Raw genomic sequence first — 24,094 nt, 5'->3', positions numbered from 1 at the left:
GAATCATGCAGCTTCAAGGTCATCTGTTAGATCCCATTTACTTGCTGTTAGAAGAGAGAAGGAAGAGAGAGTCCTCTTGTAATAGGCTGGAGTATAATTCCCGATTCAGAAACTCTCCACTCTAGTGTTTTCAGAATTGCCACTACAGAATCTGTGTGTGTGTGTATGTGTGTGTGTGTGCCTGCTCACAGACGCATGCGCGCACATACACACACACACTTAGATCTCCTTTTTTTCTTTCTTAGAGATTCAATTCTTTAAGCTCTATTTTTTTTTTCAAGATAGTAAATGCACAGTTAAATCTTAAGTCTCATAAAAGCAGACTGAGACCTTGATTTCAATCAGGAGGTCAAGGATCCACACCTGAAGAGGCTGCCAGACACTGTGTACACATGCTATTCAAAGAGATGGAGCTAGTCCTTGCTGTTGAAGAGTGTGTGTGTGCATGTGTGTGTGTCAGTAGGAGGAGAAAAGGGAAGGTTAAGGTATGTGTGAAGTAAACACAAGCTGCCGTAAAACAGTTCAAGTGGTGTTGATTCATCAACCAAGGGAGTGGGAGGAAAAACAAAGAATTCGTGGCAGGTATAATGGTGCACAGAAAATAAACACCCGGAGAAGTATATTTTATTAACTTTCGACCCTCAGAGAAAAGGAAGTGTCGGACCTACCCAGGCACATTTCATCTGAAAGCTCTGTGCTATGAATAGATGTCACCGTGGGAGTCCCTATCTAGCAGAATCCACTTCTCATGGGAAAGGAATGATTTTGTTTGTAAAATTTCTGTTCGTGTCCATCCATTTTCAAAATGAGAAAAAGAAGTAATGAGTTTCAAATCGGGAAATGAGTAGTAGCAAAAGCAGCATTCTACCTTAGGGCGCTTCCTGAGAACCTGGCAGCCACAGTTCCAGGTCCTTCCTTGCCCCCCTACCCACCCCATTTCCACCCCCAAATTACCAATTTACATGTATCCTGGCTGATAAAATGTATAGAAGAAAATCTCATGCTAACTTACTAATGCCCCAAACTAAATGCAGCTACATTGTTAAATATGTTTCCTATTATCTGCTAATGTCTGTTTTAATAAAACAGTGGGAACTAAATGGTTGCTTCTTAATCAAAACCATGATTTCCTAACATAAGCTATGTGATTCTGTTACAAATTGCCACATATAGATCTCCTAGGTCAAAATTTTTTTCTCTTCTCATAGAAATAAATAAACAGTAAAATAATTATATACTCTGAAAGATCAAAGTAAATATGACTAAAACCTGGCAAAAATAAAAGCCTACTGGGAGGATTAAAAAAAAAGGATCAGATTGCAAATTCTATAGTTAATGCTTAAATAAATATGAGAAAAATGAACAATCAATAATTTGATATCATTAAAAACAGATGTAAAAACTATATACAAATGGAATTGTCTGAATTTTGAAGTAAACATTTTAATGTGCATTTTTTGAATTTGTTGTTATTGTAGCTAAACTATTTACACTTATTCTTTAAAATGTCCTAAGTTAGTTTGGCTTAGCATGTTAACTTTATTTTCTCCAGTGATCACAGCAAAGTACATTCTGTTTACCTTTTTTCTTTAATTTCAAAGACAATCATGGTTGACATAGACATATTTGAGTTAACATTAGTGTTAATTCAGGATGGACGGGGAGAGAGAGTTGGCATGCTCTGCTTTTAACATCCAGAACTGTGAACCTGCTTCCCAGGAATTTTTGATATTGAATAGAACAAAGTGGGTAGATAGGGTAGTAGGTTGGTTTAGACAGCATTTTTTATTGCTGTTCATCTTGTACTGTCATTGCTTCTGGCCTAGATTTTACAGTGTAGAGCTCGTAAGCTCCCATGTATAAGAAAAAAAAATGTACATACTGTGTAAAAGCAGGGGGGAAAAGACCAATATTAGAAGTTGTTTCATGTGTAGGAGTTTTAATGTTGGACACAAGGATAATCCACAGGGACCTGGAAACGTTCATGCTGTTACAAAATTATTTTCAAGAATTCTCGGGATTATGTGGAATTTACCCCATCAATTTTTCTTTCATAAGTTCTGCACATTCTAATGAAACACTTATTTTTTTTAACCTAACTCTTTTCTATTAACTATGTAGATGTAAACTTGCCTCATCATTTTTATGAAACTAAGTGGCAATTATATATGCTGTACCATCAGAAATTACAGTCTATGGCAATCTGCTTCTGCAGGGGATCTTGTAAGAATAAAAAAGTGCCTTAACAAAGAAGGACTCATATATTTTAAATGTTTCTTAATTAAAAATTAGTAAGTTAAAATAATGTTATATCTAAAATGTTTTTCATCTAACACCAAAAGCAAAATAAAGTGTCATCTTTGGTCAGGTCAATCTCAACTATTTAATATGTCACAAGAATTAAGGGGTCATTGAAAGTTCACACAAATACTAGTGGATATTGTAAAATTATTTGTGTCATAAAATAATACCACTAGATTGAATGGATCTAACCAAACCCCATATTTTGGCCAGAAAGCAAAATTATCCTCATCACTTTTCTTTTCTCAATCATTGCTCAAGAACCCCCTGATTGTTAGTCGTCTTAATTTTATTTATTTGAACTTATTTTGCAAAATATTAAAAAGCTGGGAGAAATGAGGATTTTAAAAACCAGTGTTACTTTTCCAAGCCTGGTTTATTCTAGTAATCAGTATTTTATCTGACCCTGTCTGATCTAGTCTTGCAAGATCAAACGTCCAGGCCAGCAAGCAGACAGTAAACAAAGCCCGTGAAGGGTTTCAGTAAACACAAAGATTAGATGTTGAATGAAAATTAAACTCCTTGAACTAGTCCTCTGTACTAAAGTGGTTAAGTGGGTTGTGATTAAAAGAAATAAGTAATTATGATCATTATAGCTGAAATGATATAATGTTACCACATTTAAAGCACCTCTTGTACCCAAAAATGATTGTGTCATTTACAAAGTGGTGCCTCAGAGTTGAATAGAGAAATCAATGTCCCCTGACCTGGTTCTATGAGGCAGCCCCTGCTTAGCCATGGTGGTAACGGTGGTCAGGACAATGCCTTTAATCAACTGCCGGTACTTCTCCCTCTGCTGTTGTTTAGCTCTGATGAGGTAAAAGCAACTTACTTTTGTCTACCTAATTTTTCTGAGTCATGAGAGTCATGAAAAGTCATGAGAGTCATGAAAATTTCTTTCAGCTTTGGATCTAAATGAAGGTGTTCGGCAAAGAAGTTTGTCCCTCTGCCTGTACTGTATCTTGCTTAAAGTCATGCCACCACCAAATCCTTGGCTTTTATAGAAATCCTTGAACTTACATAAATTTTATGTAAATATTTGTGGCAATAGAAACATCACTTCCACAACCAACCACTTTCCATCTTACTGGTTTTCCAACATTTGGAAGAGCCTTGTGCTTTTTTACTGTGACAGTCGCTGATGTGCAGTCATCAACCACTTTAGCCTGTTTGGTGCTCCGATTAGAAGCTTATTGGTAGTGTCGGCAAGTAGAAATGGTGTGTGGGAAATGTCACGGACCCTAAGCTCAGGTGTGGGCCAGTTTCTTGCTTGGATCTTAAGAAGATCATCCTGGCCACTGATAGCTGCTTCTTTGGCCTGAACTTTGTTCATAAATGGGCATAAATGTTAAAATGTCAAACAATCTTTTGTCAACAATATGGTTTGTAGATTAAAAGAAACTTGCTATCTGCTTATATTTATACTATTTATAATGCCATTTTAAATAGATGTTTAAAAAGGATGGAAAGGGAAAAATGACGTTTTTTTCCTTACTCATCTATCCATCCATTCATCTATCATCTATAATTACTATTTGAAAGAAGTTTAAGACAAAGTTCTTGGTTTCAGAAAGCCGGCATCTATAAAGTTAGTTTGAGCATCAACTTCACATACCAGGCAGGAGTCTAAGTGGGGAGCATTACATAGTCCCTCCTTGCAAGATTATTACAGTCACAGTTACAGAACTCATTTTAATTAAACAAATGTTTAGTGAGTGCTTCTACTACTGGCCATTTTCACTGCTCAAAGCAGTGAGAAACATCCAGAAACACATAAGGTGTGGTTCCTGCTTATAGTTGGGTTACTATCAACCTAGCAGGGGAGGCAGCCCTCCATCTGGCGAATATATAGCAGTGGTGTAAACTTGCGTTATGGTAGCACAGAGAATGGTCCATAAGTTTTACCTGATAAAGGTTAGGTTGGAGAGGAGGGTAATTTGAAAAGCAGCCCATGAGTTATACCTAAAATACAGTAGAGGTTTGCAAGGAGAGAAAGAGAAGGAAGAACACTTCAGGCAACTGCCAAGTTCATCAGTATAGACGCAGAGGTGCAAAAGAGCATGAATGTTTAGAAAATATGGGTGGTTGTCCACTATGTCTAGAATGACAGTACATTTATCACAACACTATCATGTGATGCCCAGAATGGCTAACATTTTAACTGGTGAAAAGGAAAAGATAGAGAGCATGGTTACATGTGGGGTTGATGATAGCGTCAAACACTGGTAAATGAGCTGAGACTGTTTGGGGGGAGGGATCTGGCTGTGGATAACATTTGTGTTATGATGATGAAAAATAAGTTTGAGACCTTATGTTGGGGAACTCTGAAAGTTCGGTTGAGGCATATTGAGAATCAGTGAAAGTTTTTCAGCAAGGGAGTGATGTGATGAAAATGGTGGTTTAAAAGAGAACTTTCTTGGGGCGCCTGGGTGGCTTGGTTGGTTAAGTGTCTGCGTTCCACTCAGGTCATGATCCCAGGGTCATGGCATCAAGTCCTGCAGTGGGCACCTTGCTCAGTGGGAGCCTACTTCTCCTTCTGCCTGGTGCTCCCCTGCTTGTGCTCTCTCTCACTCTCTCTCTGTCAAACAAATAAATAAAATCTTTTAAAAATATTTTTAAAAAAGAAATTTCTTTAGAAGTCTTCTAAAACTGTGTGTGGGGGTGAGTGTGTATGTCAGGAGAGGAGGCAGGTGGGAGGGATAAGGGCAGTATGTGCACCTGGGAGGAAGTAGGCAAAATAGAATCTATTGCAGCCATATATGCAAGTAAAGATAGGAAAGTAAGGTCTTGACTTTTGGTGGCAGCAGTGAGAAAGAGAGAAGTGACCAATGCCATTATGTTGTGGGAGAGAGAAAAAGAAATCAAAGTAGAATTCAAGGTTTTGAGCTTAAGTGACTCTTTATGGTTTCGACAGAAATAGGACAATATAAATTGATCCATTGCTCATACTTCATTGAGAGTTGGTGAACTAGGTAGAGATATCCATTCGGCTGTTCAAGATGTGGATCCAACTGACCAATGAAACAGGAGTAGAGAAAATTTTGGAGCCAGTGTTTTTGACATGATAGTTAAAATACCACAGAAGAGCATTCTCTAAAAAAAGAGAATGAGAACAGGAGGGGATTAGAAGCTCTGAGGGGAAAGGGGCCATGGGTTAAGAAGATATGATTAGGAAGAAACTGAGGTTTCATGGAAGCCAAGGCAAGTTGGGTCACTAGTGGACAAATGTTAACAAGCGTGCCAGGAGGAGGAGGAGAGGAGGTGTTTGGAGGTTCTTAGTTTTGGCAAAAAGGGGACCATAATGACATTGGAGGGAGCTGTTTCTTCATAGTGTGACAACAAAGGGGAACATATATGCATCTAAGAAGGGGAGGTGGCATGAAAATGAGGATAGCAGATACTGGCTTAGTCAGGAAAGGATATAAAAGTCACTAACTACAGCATTCGGATTAAGTTGAACACACACTCCCCACCCTGTCCCCAGTACTCGGGAGAAAGAGGATGGAGCCAGTGGAGACAAAGGCTCTGGAGAGGGAGAAGGGTGATAAGCAGGAGTCACAAACGAGGAAAGGCTGGGATCTGAGGCACAGATGATGCTTTGCCTTTGAAGGAAAGAGAAATAGCCAAGTTTTCTTTAGAGCCTGAAGGAAAGGAAAGAAGATGGACAAGGAGACAAATTTTGGAGATGGAGGGTAGGGTAAAGAATGAGGCATCTCCTACCACAGGGGGCTGTTGTGATTATCTAGCAGTAGAAGAGAGAATGGGTGGGATGGGGGTTGGTGAGGAGAAGGCCTGAAACAGATTCTGGACCAACCATATTTGGGGAACAATGGGGGCATAGGGAGCCGAAAGAGGTGACGTAGTTAGGGGTTTATGGTGGTTCAAGTCTCTTAGCTTTTTCTTAATGTGTGCTTTGGAGTTCTCAGAGTTTCAGATTTGCATTTGTCCTACCCAGAAACAAAATTAGAAACTCACAAGCAAAGATAAATCTTGGGGTGCCTGATGAAGAATCTACAGAGTTGTGAAGTGAGTTTTTTTGTGTGTAGACCAGGAAGTGTCCAGCTTATTAAAATCTGGTATCATTGTGGCGACATCATCTTATTTTGGGAAAATCAATGGGTTAGAGTCAGAGAATTCTCTTGCTTTCTTGGTCAATTAAATAAAAATTATTTGTTTTTTATTGGATGATTTACAAAGTTTAAAGCTGAAAAGCACTTAAATTCACAAGGTGCTTGAAGCTAAGTACGAGGGCTATGTAAGACGCTAGGATTAACATGATAATTGCCAGTGCTGGACATTGTTTAACTAGTTATTCACCTATTCACCTGACTGATGATAGGCCTTCATTTCACCTTTTGCAGGAATTTGAGATGATCTGATTTAGGAATCCTGAACTCCCGAGGGAATAGATGAATCTAGACTCATATAGAATATAAGTCAGGCTATGAGTTCTAACGTTGGGCCTTTCACACTATCACCTTTCTAAGTTCCATGTTCTATAGTAATTTTGACTCACTTTAAAAAAAAAATTTATGGGGCGCCTGGGTGGCAGAGCGGTTAAGCGTCTGCCTTCGGCTCAGGGCGTGATCCCGGCGTTATGGGATCGAGCCCCATGTCAGGCTCCTCTGCTATGAGCCTGCTTCTTCCTCTCCCACTCCCCCTGCTTGTGTTCCCTCTCTCGCTGGCTGTTTCTATCTCTGTCTTATAAATAAAATAAAAAATCTTTAAAAAAAAATTTATTTGAGAAAGAGAGAGAGTGTACATGTGTGGGTGGGTGGCAGGGATTAGGAGCAGAGGGAGAGGGAGAATCTCAAGCAGACTCCCCCCTGACACTGGGCTCCATCCCACAACCCTGAGATCGTGACCTGAGCTGAAACCAAGAGCTAGACACTTAACCAACTGAACCACATTGGCACCCACCCCTTGACTTCCTTTTAAATAATCCCCCTACTAGACAGAAAGGTTTTTGAAAGAATGTCTTAGAAACACGTCCATTTTGTGCCCTCCTCAGACCCCTGTGAACATAAGACTTTGAACATTTTAGGGACTTATTTTAGCAAATAGTATTAGAATTGAATTTAATACATGAACTTATTTGAACATATGCATTTAAAACTTTTATTTTGCACATATGATGTTGTGACTACTCTTATTTGCTATCCAATGTCTCAACTGAGAAAAAAAAGACAATCTTTGCCCCCATTTAATTCATATTACAAATGTCGTTAGTAAATTAGTAATGGGTTAAAATCATTCTTTTTTTCTGTTAATTATTATTGAGCTAAAGATTTAGCAGTAGTCAATTCCACTGAAAGAGACAGTAACACCTTTGTTAAGTAAAAATTAAGGACCATATATGTAGTCTACGAAAAGCATCCCTTTGAGGTTTTTCCAGCTAGTTTATTGAATATTTTCCTTGAAATAATGGCCTGAAACATTGAAGTCCTGTAAAACCAGACAGAAAGGCCAATGGAAAAGAATGAATTATGGGTTTATTTTTTCTTTGATTAGCTTTTCTTTAATAGGTTGAATTAAAGAATTAATACACATAAAATGCCAACTGGCAAAGGTAGAATGCTCCTAAGCAATAATGTTAAGTTTCTGAAATGCTATTTTTTTCTATTGTGCCGAACTCACCTCTGAAATTATAGTTTCAGACTAAAATAAAGAATAAAAATAAAGATGTTATTAGATATAACTTGCTTTAACCTGTACAGAAAGTTACAGGAATATTGGAAATGGTCAATGTTATCAAACCACGATAAAGCATTGTTTGAAACCAAAAGGGACAGTAGTGTTCAGACGGGGGAGGGGGGGTGTTGAGATTATAGTAAGGGGAAAGCGGACAATGTTCACTTTTTCCATGGAACATAATAGGTCCTATGAGCTTTTTTTTGCCAAAGCACAAAGGTGTCCAGCTTCAAGTGCTTTATGGTAGGTGTATATGTTTTTGTGGATCTTATATGATGGAAAAAGGAAGTTGATAATAAGGGGAAAATACACCTAAGAAAACCAGTCATATGGTATTATCACACTGCCGGCTGGTACACTTCACTTATGGGGCTGGAAGCATTTTCCTTCCAAGCCTTGTTTTATTAGGAGTTAACAAGTTGGCTCTGAATATCTTGCTCTAGGCAGAGACTTTGCAAGCAAGTTCTCAACCCAAAGACAGATTCTCTTTAACAAATTTAGAGAAAGAGAAAAACAAATCTTTAACTTTCGTAGTCCTAAAAGACTTAGCTTTTTGTTTTTTTCCTTTTGCCCTTCAGCCCTTTCAGACTCCTAATATTTTTCTTTAATTATATTTAGTGAGCTCTTCTGGTAATAGTTTTTTTTTCTTTTTAATGGTGTGGGATTTATATTTAATGTATATGTAATATTAGCTTTAGCTCTCAAATCATGTCTGTCTGTGTTAACAGAAAATGGATTTTTACCTCAGTTTGTACAAATTGACTTTGTACCTCAGTTAATGACAAGGACAGAATAAATCAGAAATCTTTTCAGTGATTGGGCATATTCAGTATTAGCATATGGGATGCTGTTACAGTTTATCAGGAAAGTTAGTGTTATGATACCTTTGAAAAAGAATTTAACTTAGTGAAAGATTTTGGGTGGATAGTATGGTTGTTTAGTGATAGTATGTAGCCCAGTTCAGAGAGAAGAGTCAAAGTAAATATCAGGTTGAAGCATATGGAGTTGCCATTTTTGTAGATTAAAATTATGTATTGCCAATTTCATACAGTTTAATCATAGGAATTTATGGTTATTACCTTCTTATGTGAGTGTACATACCCCTTTTTATTTCTTGTTGTTTACGTGTTTCAAAGAAACACTTCATATTTACAGAGTTTGTAAAGAGTACCTGCCAAAGCTCGCCGTTGTGTGATACGTGTCTTTAATCAGTCAGGTGGGAGTCCATGCTGATGATACTCATTTTGGAACAAAGCTTTTTTGGCTGCAAGAAAAATAAAAGAATGGGGGAGATTCATGAAAATAAATATAATGAGTGTGAATTTATATTATACATGACTAGAATAAATTGCTAATGAGCAGAATTGGGATGAAAGGAACTATGCTTTATCTTCAAATAGAAATGCATTTTAAATTATAGGCAGGTGTTACAGGCCCATCTATGCGTAGCAAACAGTTAAATTGTCTGAAGCAAATCAGAGTGGAGTATTTAAAACTACTACTAATCAGTACTGTATCTCTAGGAGCTGGCACATAATAGTTGATTAATAAGTACTTCTCATAGGAATTAAAACAATAAACAGGTGTGAATAATCCTGTTTTAGTGATTAGCTAATTCCATTTTTTTTTAAAGGTTTTATTTATTTATTCGACAGAGATAGAGACAGCCAGTGAGAGAGGGAACACAAGCAGGGGGAGTGGGAGAGGAAGAAGCAGGCTCATAGCAGAGGAGCCTGATGTGGGGCTCGATCCCACAACGCCGGGACCACGCCCTGAGCCGAAAGCAGACGCTTAACCGCTGTGCCACCCAGGCGCCCCAGCTAATTCCATTGTTGAGGAATCAGTGATTTCATCACTTTGTAGAACTGACGGGCTTTTTCAATTGATCACATCAGAAAGGTTCTCAAGGCATACCGTGGAGGCATCAGGTTGTGCCTCACCATCCAGACAACCCGTCCATCCTCATGTCACCGATGGGGATATGTGCCTCATGCATGCATGCACGCACATAAAATAGAAAGCTGGACTTTTCTGTAGCAAAGTAGATTAGTCCTGACTCAAATCCTAAAATTAATAATAACCAAGTGCCCCTAGTTGGGCCTTTAGCATTAGCAGTGGAACAAAGGCTTTAAGGTCCTAAAAATGTAGGTTTGAATGTGATTCTTCCTTTAATAGGGATGTGACGTTTGTTTTTTTTTCCTGAGCTTCAGCTTCTTCAGTAAAGTGATCATAATAATATCTCTGTCCTACTATTGTGAGAATTCAATGACAATGTTATGTGCAGGGTTTAGCTCAGTGCCTCAACTACTGGATAGGTGGTAGGGTTTCATGTTACCGGAAATGCCAGTGTGTTTTAAAAGAGGAATATGAGCAAGACAGTTATGAGAATTTCTGCACTTATAGTACACATTTTTCTGTAAAGAAAATTGATTAGGAAGTATTTGTGATCTATGTAGGCCCTGAGAAGTTAACTTTGAGTAATGCAGAGAAAGAGGGAAAAAACAAACAAACTAGTTTTTACTGGTCACGTGGTTTCTTTATTATGCTTATGAGACCTCATGCCAGCAGCCCTAATCATTTTGAATATTCCTAAATATTTATCTGCATTTGGACAGCTATTTGACATTGACCAAATTATCTGACCTCTCTGGTATTAGACGGGATCATTATCTTTAAAGTTGGGCTCCAAGTTTTTGGGCCTAAGGTTTGGGGAGCAAGGAGCCTAGGGTGGAGGTTTGAAAATCCAAGGCAATGATATACTCAGGAATATCTTTGTCTATATTCCAAGGTTTGGGTACCAATTTGAAATTATCAATTTGATTGGCAACTTTTCTACCAAGAGTGCAAGAGGCAAACCTGTGTCATGCCTTCATAGAATCACTTCCAGAGTACTTTTTGAGTTGAAGGAATCACAGAGAAATTCTGCCCCCCCCCACCTTATATTCGTCTATCCAGGATTTCCAGGAGATGTTCTAGGGAATACTAGAGTGTTATCTTATTAAGGACTCCATTAGCACTCATTCATGCTAATCTGTTTACATTTGCATAAGCATCTTAATGGTTTTAGGAAAAATCCATAGGCCAGAAATTCCAGAAATTTCTCATTGCAAAGCCTTTTACCCAATTCATTGCTTTCCACAGTTTTCTAAGTATGGACAGACCCCCAGGGTTATTTCACAAAAGCAACTGTGTTAAGGTTTGCATTAAAACACTAGGTTCATAGTTCTGGAAATTTTATCAGTCTTTTAAGTGGCATTGCTAGATAAACCTGCAAGAGCAATACGGCATCTACCTCAGTGTCACTGTATAAACTATTATTCTTGTTGCAATGGGGAGTTTTGCAAAGAGAGACTATCTTAGGAAAGTCTTAAATTCTTGCCAAAGAGTCAAGAAGCAGAAGAAGATATTCTGAGAAAGGGAATTGTTCTGAAAATCCTAGCAGCAATGCTCTTTAAGATACTATTAGGTAAGTAACCTGGAAGGTTGTTTTAAAACCAATTTACAGATAATCCTCCCTATTTTACAGGTAATCCCCAAATCACGGGGGAAGTTAGAACCTAGGCCCTAAATATCCCAGTTTGCTCTTTGCACCTATCCTGTGCTGTCTTACTGTGATTGACAGGCATATGATGTGTGCCAATCAGATGTCTCCTTTTGCTCTGAAATTCTCTCCAGCAAGTATATTTTGGGGCATTTAGTCATTGGAGTATGTTTTGAGTATTGAAATTTTAGTAGATTTACTTTGCATAGCATCTGCAGCAAATAGACATAATAAAAACAATGAAATCCAACCGAGAAAAGCACTGAACTAAAGAGGAAAAATTATGTTTTTGTTTTTTTTTTTAAGTGTGGACATTTTGATGCCTACTCATTCCCTGGAAAATAAAAATAAGACATTAAACATTTACTTAAAAAAAAAACCTGTAAGGTATTTTCCTTCTTTCTTTTGGTTGATGTAACATGTATACACTTAAAGTGTATTTTATTCCTTAAGGGTTTTTTTTTTCATTTTTATTCATATTAACTTTGAAAGAGCAGTATTTGTGTAGCATTTCTATACATTTAATTTCAAGAGTTGTGAGATTATATCATTTTATTTCCCATCTATTCTGCATCCTGATTTGAAGGTCAGAATATCAACTACTAAGCCTCATTTGGTGAAACTGAATAGCAACATACCCCTGTGTATACTGTGAGGCATGTGATTCTATACTGATAATGAGTTCTTTTGAAGTATAGGATTTATTTTTAAAAGTGATATGATGTAACATGGCATAGTTACTTGAAAAAAAGAAAAGATTGCAGTTTTTCAGGTGACCTTTGAGAAACAGCAGACGTTTGTCAGAGTGTCTTAATCAGGAAGTTTTGAAATGGGAAGCCTAATCTGTTAATCATAATTATACAGATATTTTTCTGAAATTTACAATAGTGCTTTGACAAAGATCTTTCACATAGATACGAATCATCTAAACTTTACTCATACAAATCTGAGATAATAATATTTTCCCTACGGCAAGACTGAGGGCCAGAGAATCTCGAACTTGCTCAAGGAGGCCCCACAGCTATTAAGAGGTAGAATGCAGGTTTGAGTACAGCTTTCTAATACCAGGTCCAGTTCAGTGCTCCTTCAATATAATGTGACCATCAACAAAAACTAAAGATTTATCACATACATTTTTAAAATGTTTATACATGTATGATGTAGTGAATGTTAAGTAATATTAGAGAAAAAAAAAAACAACTGACAACAGACTTTGACAGTTAATAAGTGTCTGGCATAGTCTCAAAGGACAACAACATAAGGAGCGTCTGGATGGCTCAGTCGGTTAAGAATCCAACTCTTGATTTTGGCCCAGGTCATGATCTTGGGGTTGTGAGATCCAGCCCCATGTCAGGCTCCACACTCACTCAGCATGGAGTCTGCTTGGTATTCTCCATCTCCCTCTCTCTCAGCTCCACCCCCTGCTTACACACGCACACACACTCTCTCTCTCTCTAAAATAAATAAATAAGTAAATAAATAAATAAAACCTTAAAAAAAAAAGACAACAGCGTAAAAGCAAAGACAAGATAAAACACTGATTCTCAAACCTTAGTGTACATAAAAATTACCTGGTAGCTATCTGGTAGAATTTCAAAAGACAACAAAAACAAAGACGATAGAGATGTTGATGCTCAGACTTTAGTGTATGTAAGAATCACTGGACTCTTAGTGTACATAAGAACTCTAAGAGATTTGGATTTGGAGCCCATTCATTTGTATTTCTAACAGGTGATATGGATTTTGACGGTTCAAGGACTATACTCCTGAATAGTACCTGAAATGTACAATGTACATAAAATATAAGTATGTATCAGGGATTTGTGATAATTAAGATAAATACTTGACTTCCTGGATATACTGTAAAATTGCTTAAATAAAATGAGATTTTTGCACCAAATATCTTCTAATTGTAATGCAGATTAATCGCTGGGGAAGAGTATGACTTTCTAGTCTATGAACAACCAGCCATAACCAGCAATCATGGCCACTAAATAGCTAATGGTTATAGGTGCTGTTGGTTGGTTAGAACATTAACTCTGTGAACTTGGGAAGGTTCTAGAAGCTCCTGAAATTCTAACGCAGGGCTACAAAGGCCTCCCCTACTTTAGAGTTAAGTAGAATCCCAGGAGTTCAGAGAGTGGTTAGATAATGGTTTCTCATTTCCTGAAGTTTTCACGCATTCCTGAAAGCTCAGAGGAATCTGTAAGATACCCTGGAACTCTGAGTTTCTCAGAAAGCTGAGTAGACTCCAGATCTGAACTGTTCACCTGCAAGACCCCTGGACTGAGACCCTTCCCCAGAGGTTAGGAGAGCTACAGAAAGCCTCTCAGCTACAAGGCATAGAAGTATTTCAGCCCCACTTGCCCTTTTCAGTTCCTCAAGCCACATCCCATTTGGAGACTTGAACTTGAAGCTGGAGACATCATTCCTTCCCAGACACTTCCCAACCCCACAGATCCCCTTCAGGACTTCAGCAACAGTAGAGTCAAATTCAATGTGAATTAAATTGCAGCTCTGATTCAAAGCCCTGGAAGTGGTTGTGTTTTTTATGTCTCTTTAATAAGTAAGCATTTTTCCTTTATTGAAAACATTTTTGGTTGTGAATGTGAACATTGCTTTCATCATCAGAGGCAAGACTACCATTTATCCTTCACTTTTTTCAGGATTTCTTTTTTTTTTTTTTTTAAAGATTTTTTTATTTATTTACTTGACAGAGATAGAGACAGCCAGCGAGAGAGGGAACACAAGCAGGGGGAGTGGGAGAGGAAGAAGCAGGCTCATAGCACAGGAGCCTGATGTGGGGCTCGATCCCAGAACGCTGGGATCACGCCCTGAGCCGAAGGCAGACGTTTAACCGCTGTGCCACCCAGGCGCCCCTAGGATTTCTTTTTCACAGCTGAATATTGCAGAGATAAGATGGACCCTCAGAGCCAAGATGTTGTCTTCGGACTTAGTTCAGTTTAAGACAGACTTAATATTATGCTTTTTAGAGGCAAGAAGCAAAACACAAAATCAGGCACTGCTGTTAGGTCTACATTTCAGCCATTGTGATTACGTTCAAATACATTTAAAAAGAAAGAAAGAGAGGTAGAGAGGGAAGGAGGAAGGAACAAGGAAGGAGGGAAGGAAGAAAAAAGGAAAAGAAATAATGAACGCGCAAGCTCAATTTTCAGATGGAGTCTAGTACACTGTGATGCTCCTCTGACTTTTTAAAAAATTTTTAATTAATTTTTTAAATAATTTTATTTATTTATTTGACAGAGAGAGACAGCCAGCGAGAGAGGGAACACAAGCAGGGGGAGTGGGAGAGGAAGAAGCAGGCTTCCGGCGGAGCAGGGAGCCCGATGCTGTGCTCAATCCCAGGACCCTGGGACCATGCCCTGGGCCAAAGGCAGATGCTTAATGACTGAGCCACCAGGGCACCCCATGACTTTTTTTTTTTTTAAGCATTTTTCTTTTACCTGCTGTGACTTTAGAGGCTAAAATATTATTCTGATATTTTTCTGAGAGTGGTATCAGAAAAAAATGAAAAAGATTTTCAAGTTTGGCAAAATCTGTACAAATTGTTACTGAAACCATACACTCCTCAGGTCAGTGGAGATGCAACCTGTTGATCAGCACTTGATTTTTAGGCATTCTTAAGAGTAAGGATGATGATTTTTTTTTCTTTCTTTCTTTATTCTTAGGAAGTTAAAAAAAACTTAGCTTTTATTGGTAGAGCTGTCAGACACTTAAGATTCTTCATTTGACCAAACTTTTTATTCAGGCTTCTAAATTTTCTCCATGGCCCATCTGTGCACTTCCTTTTACAATCCAGTTTTAGTAAGAACCCTGCTAAGTCAGTTTAACCTGAACCCCCCACCCTCTATATCTGATCACCCCTCGATATCTGATCGGGTTCCTCATCTTTCACCATCCCCCAGGTGATGTCTGATCACCCTGGCCTGTCTTCAGCAAAGAATCCTGTTAGGTCAGTTTAGCCAGAACCCCCCCCCCCCGCCTTACTCTTGATGTTTCCTCTTAGTAATTTTCTATCCACCGACCCCCACCCTGCTCTTTGGCTTTAAATTCCCATGTGCTTATGCTGTATTCGGAGTTGAGTCCAGTCTCTCTCCCCCACCATAAAATCCCATTGCAGGGGTCCCTACACCTATTGCAATGGTCCTGGATAAGGTCTGCCTTACCATCTTTAAAGAGTGCTGTTGAATATTTTTTTCTTTAATAACTTAAGGGGTATCTTTAGTCTTATAGGTAGTCTATAGGCAGTATCCAGTTTTCAGATATGCTTTGTTTGGCATTTGTTGTGTTTTGCAAATGGAATTAATTGGTAATACTTGAAAAATAGGCACTGTCATATAATAATCTAGATTTACCATTTTCTTGAAAAAATGTCTGAAGAAATGACAATATGAAAAACACAAAAACTGGCTGAGGCAATGTAGCGGCCACTTCCTCTGGACTGGCAGGCCTTCTCTTACTCCGTTGGTACCTCTGCAGCTGGCTTCTCTGCCTTTTGTTCTCTACCTGGGGGTGTAGGCATTTGCCTTTGCAATTGCTTCATTTTGGTTTTCTAAGGATTTAGTACTTCATGGTGTTACTGTGTGTCCTTCTGGACACTTCCACCGTCCCTGTTTTTAAGTGTATGAATTTATAAGGATCTGAGAACTCAGAAGAAAAAGGACATATTATGTATAATCTTAAAGGAATATGGAGTGACATTATTCTGATTCTTATTGCACCAATTCATATAGGTTTTTTGGAGCTCTGACGTTAATGCTTAATTGTGTGTATCATTGCGACTAGATCTGTGAATAGAGTTTTTTATTAGATGTGATTTAGATATATTTCTTTTTAAAAATTTTTTTAAAAAGATTTTATTTATTTGGGGCACCTGGGTGGCTCATTCGTTAAGCATTTGCCTTTGGCTCAGGTTGTGATCCCAGCGTTCTGGGATCGCGCCCCACATTGGGCTCCCTGCACAGTGGGAAGCCTGCTTCTCCCTCTCCCATTCCCCCTGCTTGTGTTCCCTCTCTCACTGCCTCTCTCTCTAATAAATAAATAAAATCTTAAAAAAAAAAAGACTTTATTTATTTGAGAGAGAGAGGGAGGGAGGGAGCACAAGTGTGGGGGAGGGGCAGAGGGACAAGCAGACTCCCCGCTAAGTGGGAGCCTGATGTGGGGCTCAGTCCCAGGACCCTGAGATCATGACCTGAGCCAAAGTCAGATACTTAACTGACTGAGCCACCCAGGAGCCCCTATTTAGATATATTTCAAGAAAGTGTAATTAATCCACTGAAGAATGAAAATACCAAAATTTTGGGAAATTAGCTTTTGATCAAAGAATGCATGCTATAAATGGATGGTTCTATATTTTTTTTAAGTAGAAAAAGAAATGGATAAAACTTTTACTTCTTAGGTACCTGAAAACATAATTTCATATTTGAATTTGCCTTTATTTTGGCTGAATTAAAAAGGAATTAAAGGTGAACCAAATGTCTGGTAGGTGCCAAGTATTTCCGCCTATAAAGTACAGCTTTACTCCGGACACAGTGTGGGGCTCCTCCACTTCTTTCAGGGAGGGAATCATAACAGTAATTCTTGTCGAATGGAGACTGCGTTACATTACCTTTGGAAGGCTCTCAACCACTGGCTTGGTTTGGTTTTAAGATTGTATACCTTAAAGTTTAATTAATACAATGACTGAAAAGTGTTTGCATTTAAAGGATAAGATTAAAAAAATTTGTTCTCCTTGAACCTTGTGAAGGAAAGGTGGATACAACTAAATGAATGACATTGAAAGGATTAAGTTAGAAATTGCACCTTTAAAGAAGTCTGAGGTAAGCTTTACTTATTTGGGGTTTCATAGGAAAATTAAGCATTCATTTTGTTTTTTTAAGCAAAGCAGGAATAAATACTGTATATGTCTGAATATAAGGTGATCCCAAGAAACTAATGTTTATTTTCCCAATGAGAAGTTTTGAATATATAAAACCCTAAAACATATGGATAAAATGGTCAAATATTTACTTACATTTTAATTAACAATTAATTAATTTCCACATATGTATTTTAAAATCATATATTACATAAAATATTAATTAGGCATACTATTTTTCTCTACTTTTAAAGTTCATTGCCTGATTTTATTCAAATTCTTCACATGTAATTTGGCACTTGTATTTCTGTCATTACAAAACCCCATGTTTTCACTTACCCAGTTTTCTAGGACACGCTATTCCTGCTTAAGTTTTTTTTGAGACTTTGAACTTTTTGGTACAAATATGATTCTGTCATTGTAAACCTTATGCCAAACTACAGCATCATTTGCAGGATAGTGGGACAATTATTTTTAAAATTTGTCCTATAGGTGACTACTTTTGAGCTCTTGTTCTTTAATGTTACCTTAATAGGGTTTTACATGATCATATCCAGCATTTGCAATTGTAAGAAATAACTACTAAATCTGTTTGGAATTTTTGCTGTAAAGAACAGATTTTGTTGGAGCACCTGAGTGGCTCAATTGGTTAAGGATCTGCCCCTTGATTTCAGCTCAGGTCATGATCTCAGGGTCGTGAGATTGAGCCCAGCATCCAGTGTTGGGCTCTGTGCTCAGCTCAGAGTCTGCTTAAGATTCCCTTTCTCCCTCTCCCTCTGCCACTCCCTCTTCCACTCTCTCTCAAATAAATAAATATTTTTTAAAAATACCAGATTTTGTTAAATTTCATCTGTAACGGTTTAAAACTAGTAATGATGGAGGTTATTTCAGCCTGATATGTTTTCTCCAAACCACCCCTTGTTTTACATAATAACGTGATACTGAGATTTAGATAAGATTTGACTATGAGGGGTGCTTCGGGTCCATTGGTTAAGCGTCTGACTTCAGCTCAGGTCATGATCCCAGGGTCCTGGGATCCAGTGCTGCATCAGCTTCATGCTCAGCAGGGAGTCTGCTTCTTCCTCTGCCCCTCACCCCCCCCATGCTTGCTCTCTCTCTCTCTCTGAAATGAATAAATAAAATCTTTAAAAAAAAAGAATTTGACTATGAGGTGATTTGCTCTTTTCTGGGAAATATTCTTGGGGGAGGAAAAAACATCTGCCACATGTTTGAACATATATGATACTTTCTTTTTCTTCTGCCTTTCCTGGTTATTCCTTAAATCTTTACTAGTAAAGTGCAATAAAATGTAATAAGGTCGATATCCTGGGCGGGAGGGGGAGAAGGTGGGGAGCATCTTATACAATGGAAAGTCAAGGCAATGTTATTAATATTGTGAAATTTTTTTCTTATCCTAGTGTGTATCAAAATTATTTACATATCCATTTCTTAAAGAAATATTCCTATAACAAAGATAACAAGTGAGTAGATAAGAGGATATACTACATGGTACACATTTTCTATGAATGTTCCCATAGTTGTATAACACTAACTGTGTGAGATTTTTATTAGGAGGTAGCAGTTAATTTGGCAGGAGATGTTGTCCTTGTCATTTCCTGATAACCATGAACTACACCATTAACCACAAACTACAGAAGATGAGAACAGCTGGTGTTTTTATAAAGTGGGTGATGAGGGAGATGAGAGAGCTTGGGAATATGAGAGGGTTTAGAATTTATCATGCTTAGTGGTTTCTGTCTTGGTTATTCAATAAAATCCCCACTTTTAAGAATTTAAGAAAAATGAACTGGTCTATATTATTACTTTATATCACCTCTGAAAAAAACGTATTATTGTAACATTTTGCAGGGAGGATAACTCACTTTTACTCTGGGTCTTCCAGCTTTGTATGAAAAGCTTATGTCATTAATATACCAAAAATATGATAATTCAGTACTACATATATTAGCAATAAATTAAACCAATGAAAATAATGACAAATTATCATTTTTATCTCTTAACAGTGGAAAGAGTGGAACGAGAAAACCTTTCAGACTATTGTGTTCTGGGCCAGCGTCCAATGCATTTACCAAATATGAACCAGCTGGCATCCTTGGGGAAAACCAACGAACAGTCTCCTCATAGCCAAATCCACCACAGTACTCCAATCCGAAACCAAGTGCCCGCGTTACAACCCATCATGAGCCCTGGTCTTCTTTCTCCCCAGCTCAGTCCACAACTTGTTAGGCAACAAATAGCCATGGCCCATCTGATAAACCAACAGATTGCTGTTAGCCGGCTCCTGGCTCACCAGCATCCTCAAGCCATCAACCAGCAGTTCCTGAACCATCCGCCCATTCCCAGAGCAGTTAAGCCAGAACCAACCAACTCTTCCGTAGAAGTGTCTCCAGATATCTACCAGCAAGTCAGAGATGAGCTGAAGAGGGCCAGTGTGTCCCAAGCTGTCTTTGCAAGAGTGGCATTCAACCGCACACAGGTATGATTAGTACTGAACATGACAATTGGTGGTTAAGAATAATACTAAGGACAGATTGTGACATCTTTTTAATCCCTTGAAAAATTTTTTTATGGATCTCAGAGCACTCAGGATTAACTAGTAATCCTTAGTTTGGGAAATAATGTCATCAGTGATCCATATATGGCCGTAATTAATTTCAGTAAGGTAACGAATATCTGTGAACCTACCACCCAACTCGGGACCCAGAATGTTACCAGTGACTTGGGCCTGTGTGCTCCTGTCTTCCCTCATCTTCTCCATCTGCTTTTCCCCAGATGTAACCCTGATCTTGAATTTGTGGTTATCATTCACTTGTTTTTTTTTAAAAACTAGTTCTAAAACTATTTATGCATACACAATCTATTATTTACCTTGTTTTTGAACTTCATAAAAAGAGTATCATTAATGTCATAATTTCTATAATTTTTTAAAAAACTTTTCAAAATATACAAGTAGATTTAAGATATTGATAAAGTGGTAATAGTTTACTTATATTTTAATGTTTTAGGGGAATTACATGCCAATATAATACTAAATGATAAAAAGATAAACAGTTTACTTATGTATATCTTGTTTTTATTGAGGCCCTCATCTCAGAGTTTCTGATTCCATAGTCTGGGGTGGGACCTGGGAATGTTCATTTGTAACAAGGTCCCAGGTGATTCTGATGCTGCTGGTCTGGGAGCCATACTTTGAGAAACACTAATTTAGTCCTTATATGAGTAACAAAAAAAATAAATGTGCTAATCTCTAGGAGCTAATGACCTGGTAATAAAAAAAATGTATTCAGATAATGAAAGTAAAATGAGAAGTAAGGTGAATAGTGTAGGAGAATAAGTGTGGTTGTAGTGGGTCATAACTCCGTGAGGAGCAGGTCATAACTTACAGTAAGATGAATATGGTGTCTTCAAGAGGACAGTAGGTTTAAGTCTGGCCACTCTGCTAAATGTAGGGCAGGAAGCTAAGCTCTGTGCAGATGCAAAGGTGAAAAAGATCATGGGCCAGCACATATGTAAACACCTGACATGAGTATTAAATTGCTAGAAAGTTAGACCTTGAAGAATAAATATAGTTTAACAGACAAAGATGGAGAAGAAGGGTATTTTAGGCTAAAGGAATTAATGAGAAAAGTGCTGAGTCAGGCTAGTGTGGGAATAGTTGGTAGTTGATAGCAAAGCTAGATAATAAAACTTAAAAGGAGGAAACAGATCAAAAAAGGTCTTAGGGCCATGGTAGGAACTTTGAACTTTAATAGGCACTGGAAACCACTGAAGGTCTTATGTAGGAATATGCTGTGATCCAGTAATCAGAATTGGATCTTGGGAAGATCTTTTTCCCCCTCATGATAGCAAGAGGGTAGAAATATCATTTAGAAAGCAGCCATAAGTGTCCAACTGAAATGTGTAGAAGTTTTGAACTAATCTGGTGGTGGTGAAGTAGAGTACAAGAGTCAGGAAGCACTGTGGAAGTAAAGTTGACAGAAAGTGTCACCACCGTAATGCTAAGGTTTGAGCCTTGTGGCCGAGAATAAATCTGTAATCACTTAGAGTATCAAGGAGAACATTGAAGGAGATGGTTGGAGCAAAGTTAGAGTGATTATTTTGGATTAGGCTATTTTGACTCTGAAGTGCTGGCAGATTTCTTGAATGAAGGTATGCAGAAGTCATTGAAAATATGAGTTTGGTGCTAAAAAGAGTTTTCAGGGCTAGAGAAAGAGATTAGAAATTTATTGACAGAGCCTGGGATTTTAAAGAGTTGGGAGAAGAAGGAGGAAAAACCATCACCACTACTCTCATCAGGAAAAGGGACAGAAGAAATGCCAGTAGAGATGGGAGCAGGTGGAGAAGGAAGAATAGGGAGGTAGTAATGAGAGGACAGAGAACATGAGTAGAGTTTCCTGAGGCTTGTCCATGTGTGCAAAACTAAGACATCTGGGAGCGAGAAGCTTGAACCATGCCATGAAATTTGGTGATTGGTTGGGAGAGAACTTTGGCAAACTTAGAGTGTAATTTCATTAGAGTGCAGAAGGCAGGAGCCAGAATTTAGGAGTTAAGGAGTGACTTACAGAAGCAGGGACTACAAATAACTCTTTCCAGAATTTGGTGTTGAAAAGGAGGCCAGAAGTGTGTTGACAGTTTGAATGTGATAGGGCTTCAATCTGAGATAGAAGGAATTATGAAGTAGTTTGGGATCTCAGCTGACGTTAACAGGCATGAACTAGTGATGGAACCAAGCACTGTGGTTTGGTAACAGTCCCCAGGAATGCTGGAACCAGGGGAGTGGGAGCAGGGAAGAAGCACAGTGGGGTTGTTTGAGGTTTGGTGCTGACAGATTAGGTATGGCAGGAGACCAAGAGGGTGAAATCTCTTGCTCCCTTGACTCTTAGCTAATTTATACATTCCATTATTGACAGACTCAGTTTACATCATTTAAAAACGAGTTTGGAGGTTCACAGAGGTCTGCATATGTTCCGGATATCACTCTATGACTTCTTTTTTTGACTCAAAATACTCAAGCAGCATTTGTGTGTCTACAGTTATCTGAACTAGGGTTATGAAAACCTCTGGTCCTTTTGAGTAAGTCTGTTGCATGTTATTGTTAAATACAAAGTGGAAGGATGCATCTTTTAGTCTTTATTTTGCATTTGTGTGTGTGTGTGTGTATATGTTCTTTCATCTATCATTCATGTGCATGAATAGGCATTTCATAGCTAGCCAACATTTTATTGCCTGGTTATATATACAGTTCCTTTGGCTAAGGATAAAATTGAAAGCATGGTTGGATTTTAGAATCAAATACAGTATACATTTTATCCAAATAGCATGAGGCCTTAGAGAGGACTCACAGAGAGACTAGACAAAAGACAGACCATGTTGGTGTGAGGGAATGCCCTGCCAAGGCCCTAGGATCTTGGAGGTCTCTCTTCTCCTACACAATCCTTTTTGTCTATTTTTATGGATTAATGATTTTTCTTTGGCATTGCCATCATTCAAGTGCCAAGTTATAAAAGGTCTAATTGAAGCATGGAACACATTTTATTATTTTCCTCCTGCCATTAAATTTGTAAGATGGCTACACCCAGAAAGGAACATTCACTTTCAATCAACATGAGTTTGAGTTCATGGGCCAGCCTTGAGGATATCAAATGGAAACTGCATAGGAATGTATAAGTGTTTCCTTTTAAAATTCTGCTTTTAATTTGGGAAAGCTTTTCATCCCTCTGGGATCATAACTTGTTGTGTATAAAGCCCAGCCTAATCAAGGTAGATGGTATTGACAGAATGACATAGTTTGAACTTAAGCCGGAGGTCAGCAGGCAGATTGTCTTTGCTGTATATACTGTAGTCACTAACAGCAAGGTTGGACAGCTGGGTTTCACCAGCAGAATCATTAAATGGAAAATATGGTGTACTGTGCCCCATGAAACCAACCATGGATTTTTCCAAACGTTAGGCTTTTTTTGAGTGGAATCAGACATTTATGGGTGATATAATGATTTGCCAGCTGTAATAAACAAACATTAACTTTATAGATAATAATATAAATGAATGGTTAATCTTTGGATAGAAAAGAATCTCAACAATTTTTTTTTCTCAAAGTAAACAGGATTAGAACCTCTTATTTTAAATGGATACCTAAGGCCAATATCAACCTTGTACTTAGTTGCTTTACTGATATGTAATATATCTTTAGTCCACTGAATATTTTCTTTTTTTTTTTAAGATTTATTTATTTATTTGAGACAGTATGTGCATGTTCGCACAAGCAGTGTGGGGTAGGGGCAAAGGGAGAGGGAGAAGCAGACTCCCTGCTGAATGGGGAGCCCAGTGAGGGGCTTGATTCCAGGACCCTGAGATCATGACCTGAGCTGAAGGCAGACACTTAACCTACTGAGTCACCCAGGGCATCCCCACTGAATATTTTCTCGAAATAGTTCATGATCTCTATTATTTATTTATTGTCAAATTCAGTAAAAAGCAACTTGATTTGTCACCCTATAGTTCTGTTCCTGGTTTTGTGCTTGATGATTGGACCAATAACAACTAGTAATTACCAGAGACAGAGAGAGAGAGAGGGAGAGTGTGTGTGTATAGAACAAAATCAGATGTATAACATTCATAAATGAAGCTAAAGCTGGGGGGAAAAGCATCAGCCTAGTTTGTCG

At 38.1% G+C, this 24,094-nt stretch overlaps 1 protein-coding gene across 4 annotated transcripts in view; it reads left to right on the top strand.

The window, feature by feature from the left end:
• SATB2 (SATB homeobox 2) overlaps positions 1-24,094 on the top strand; it is a 191,395-nt gene that overhangs the window by 97,911 nt on the left and 69,390 nt on the right. For all 4 annotated transcript variants that reach the window (XM_034654917.1, XM_034654915.1, XM_034654916.1 and 1 more), the window contains one exon: positions 19,436-19,908. In XM_034654917.1, coding sequence (XP_034510808.1) covers positions 19,436-19,908 — 473 coding nt within the window. The remainder of the gene's footprint in view (positions 1-19,435; positions 19,909-24,094) is intronic.

This window comes from Ailuropoda melanoleuca, chromosome 2 (genome assembly GCF_002007445.2).
Source record: "Ailuropoda melanoleuca isolate Jingjing chromosome 2, ASM200744v2, whole genome shotgun sequence".
Lineage (NCBI taxonomy): Eukaryota > Metazoa > Chordata > Mammalia > Carnivora > Ursidae > Ailuropoda > Ailuropoda melanoleuca.
The sequence above is the reverse complement of the archived record's forward strand: the minus strand, read 5'-3'. Positions and strand labels throughout refer to the sequence as shown.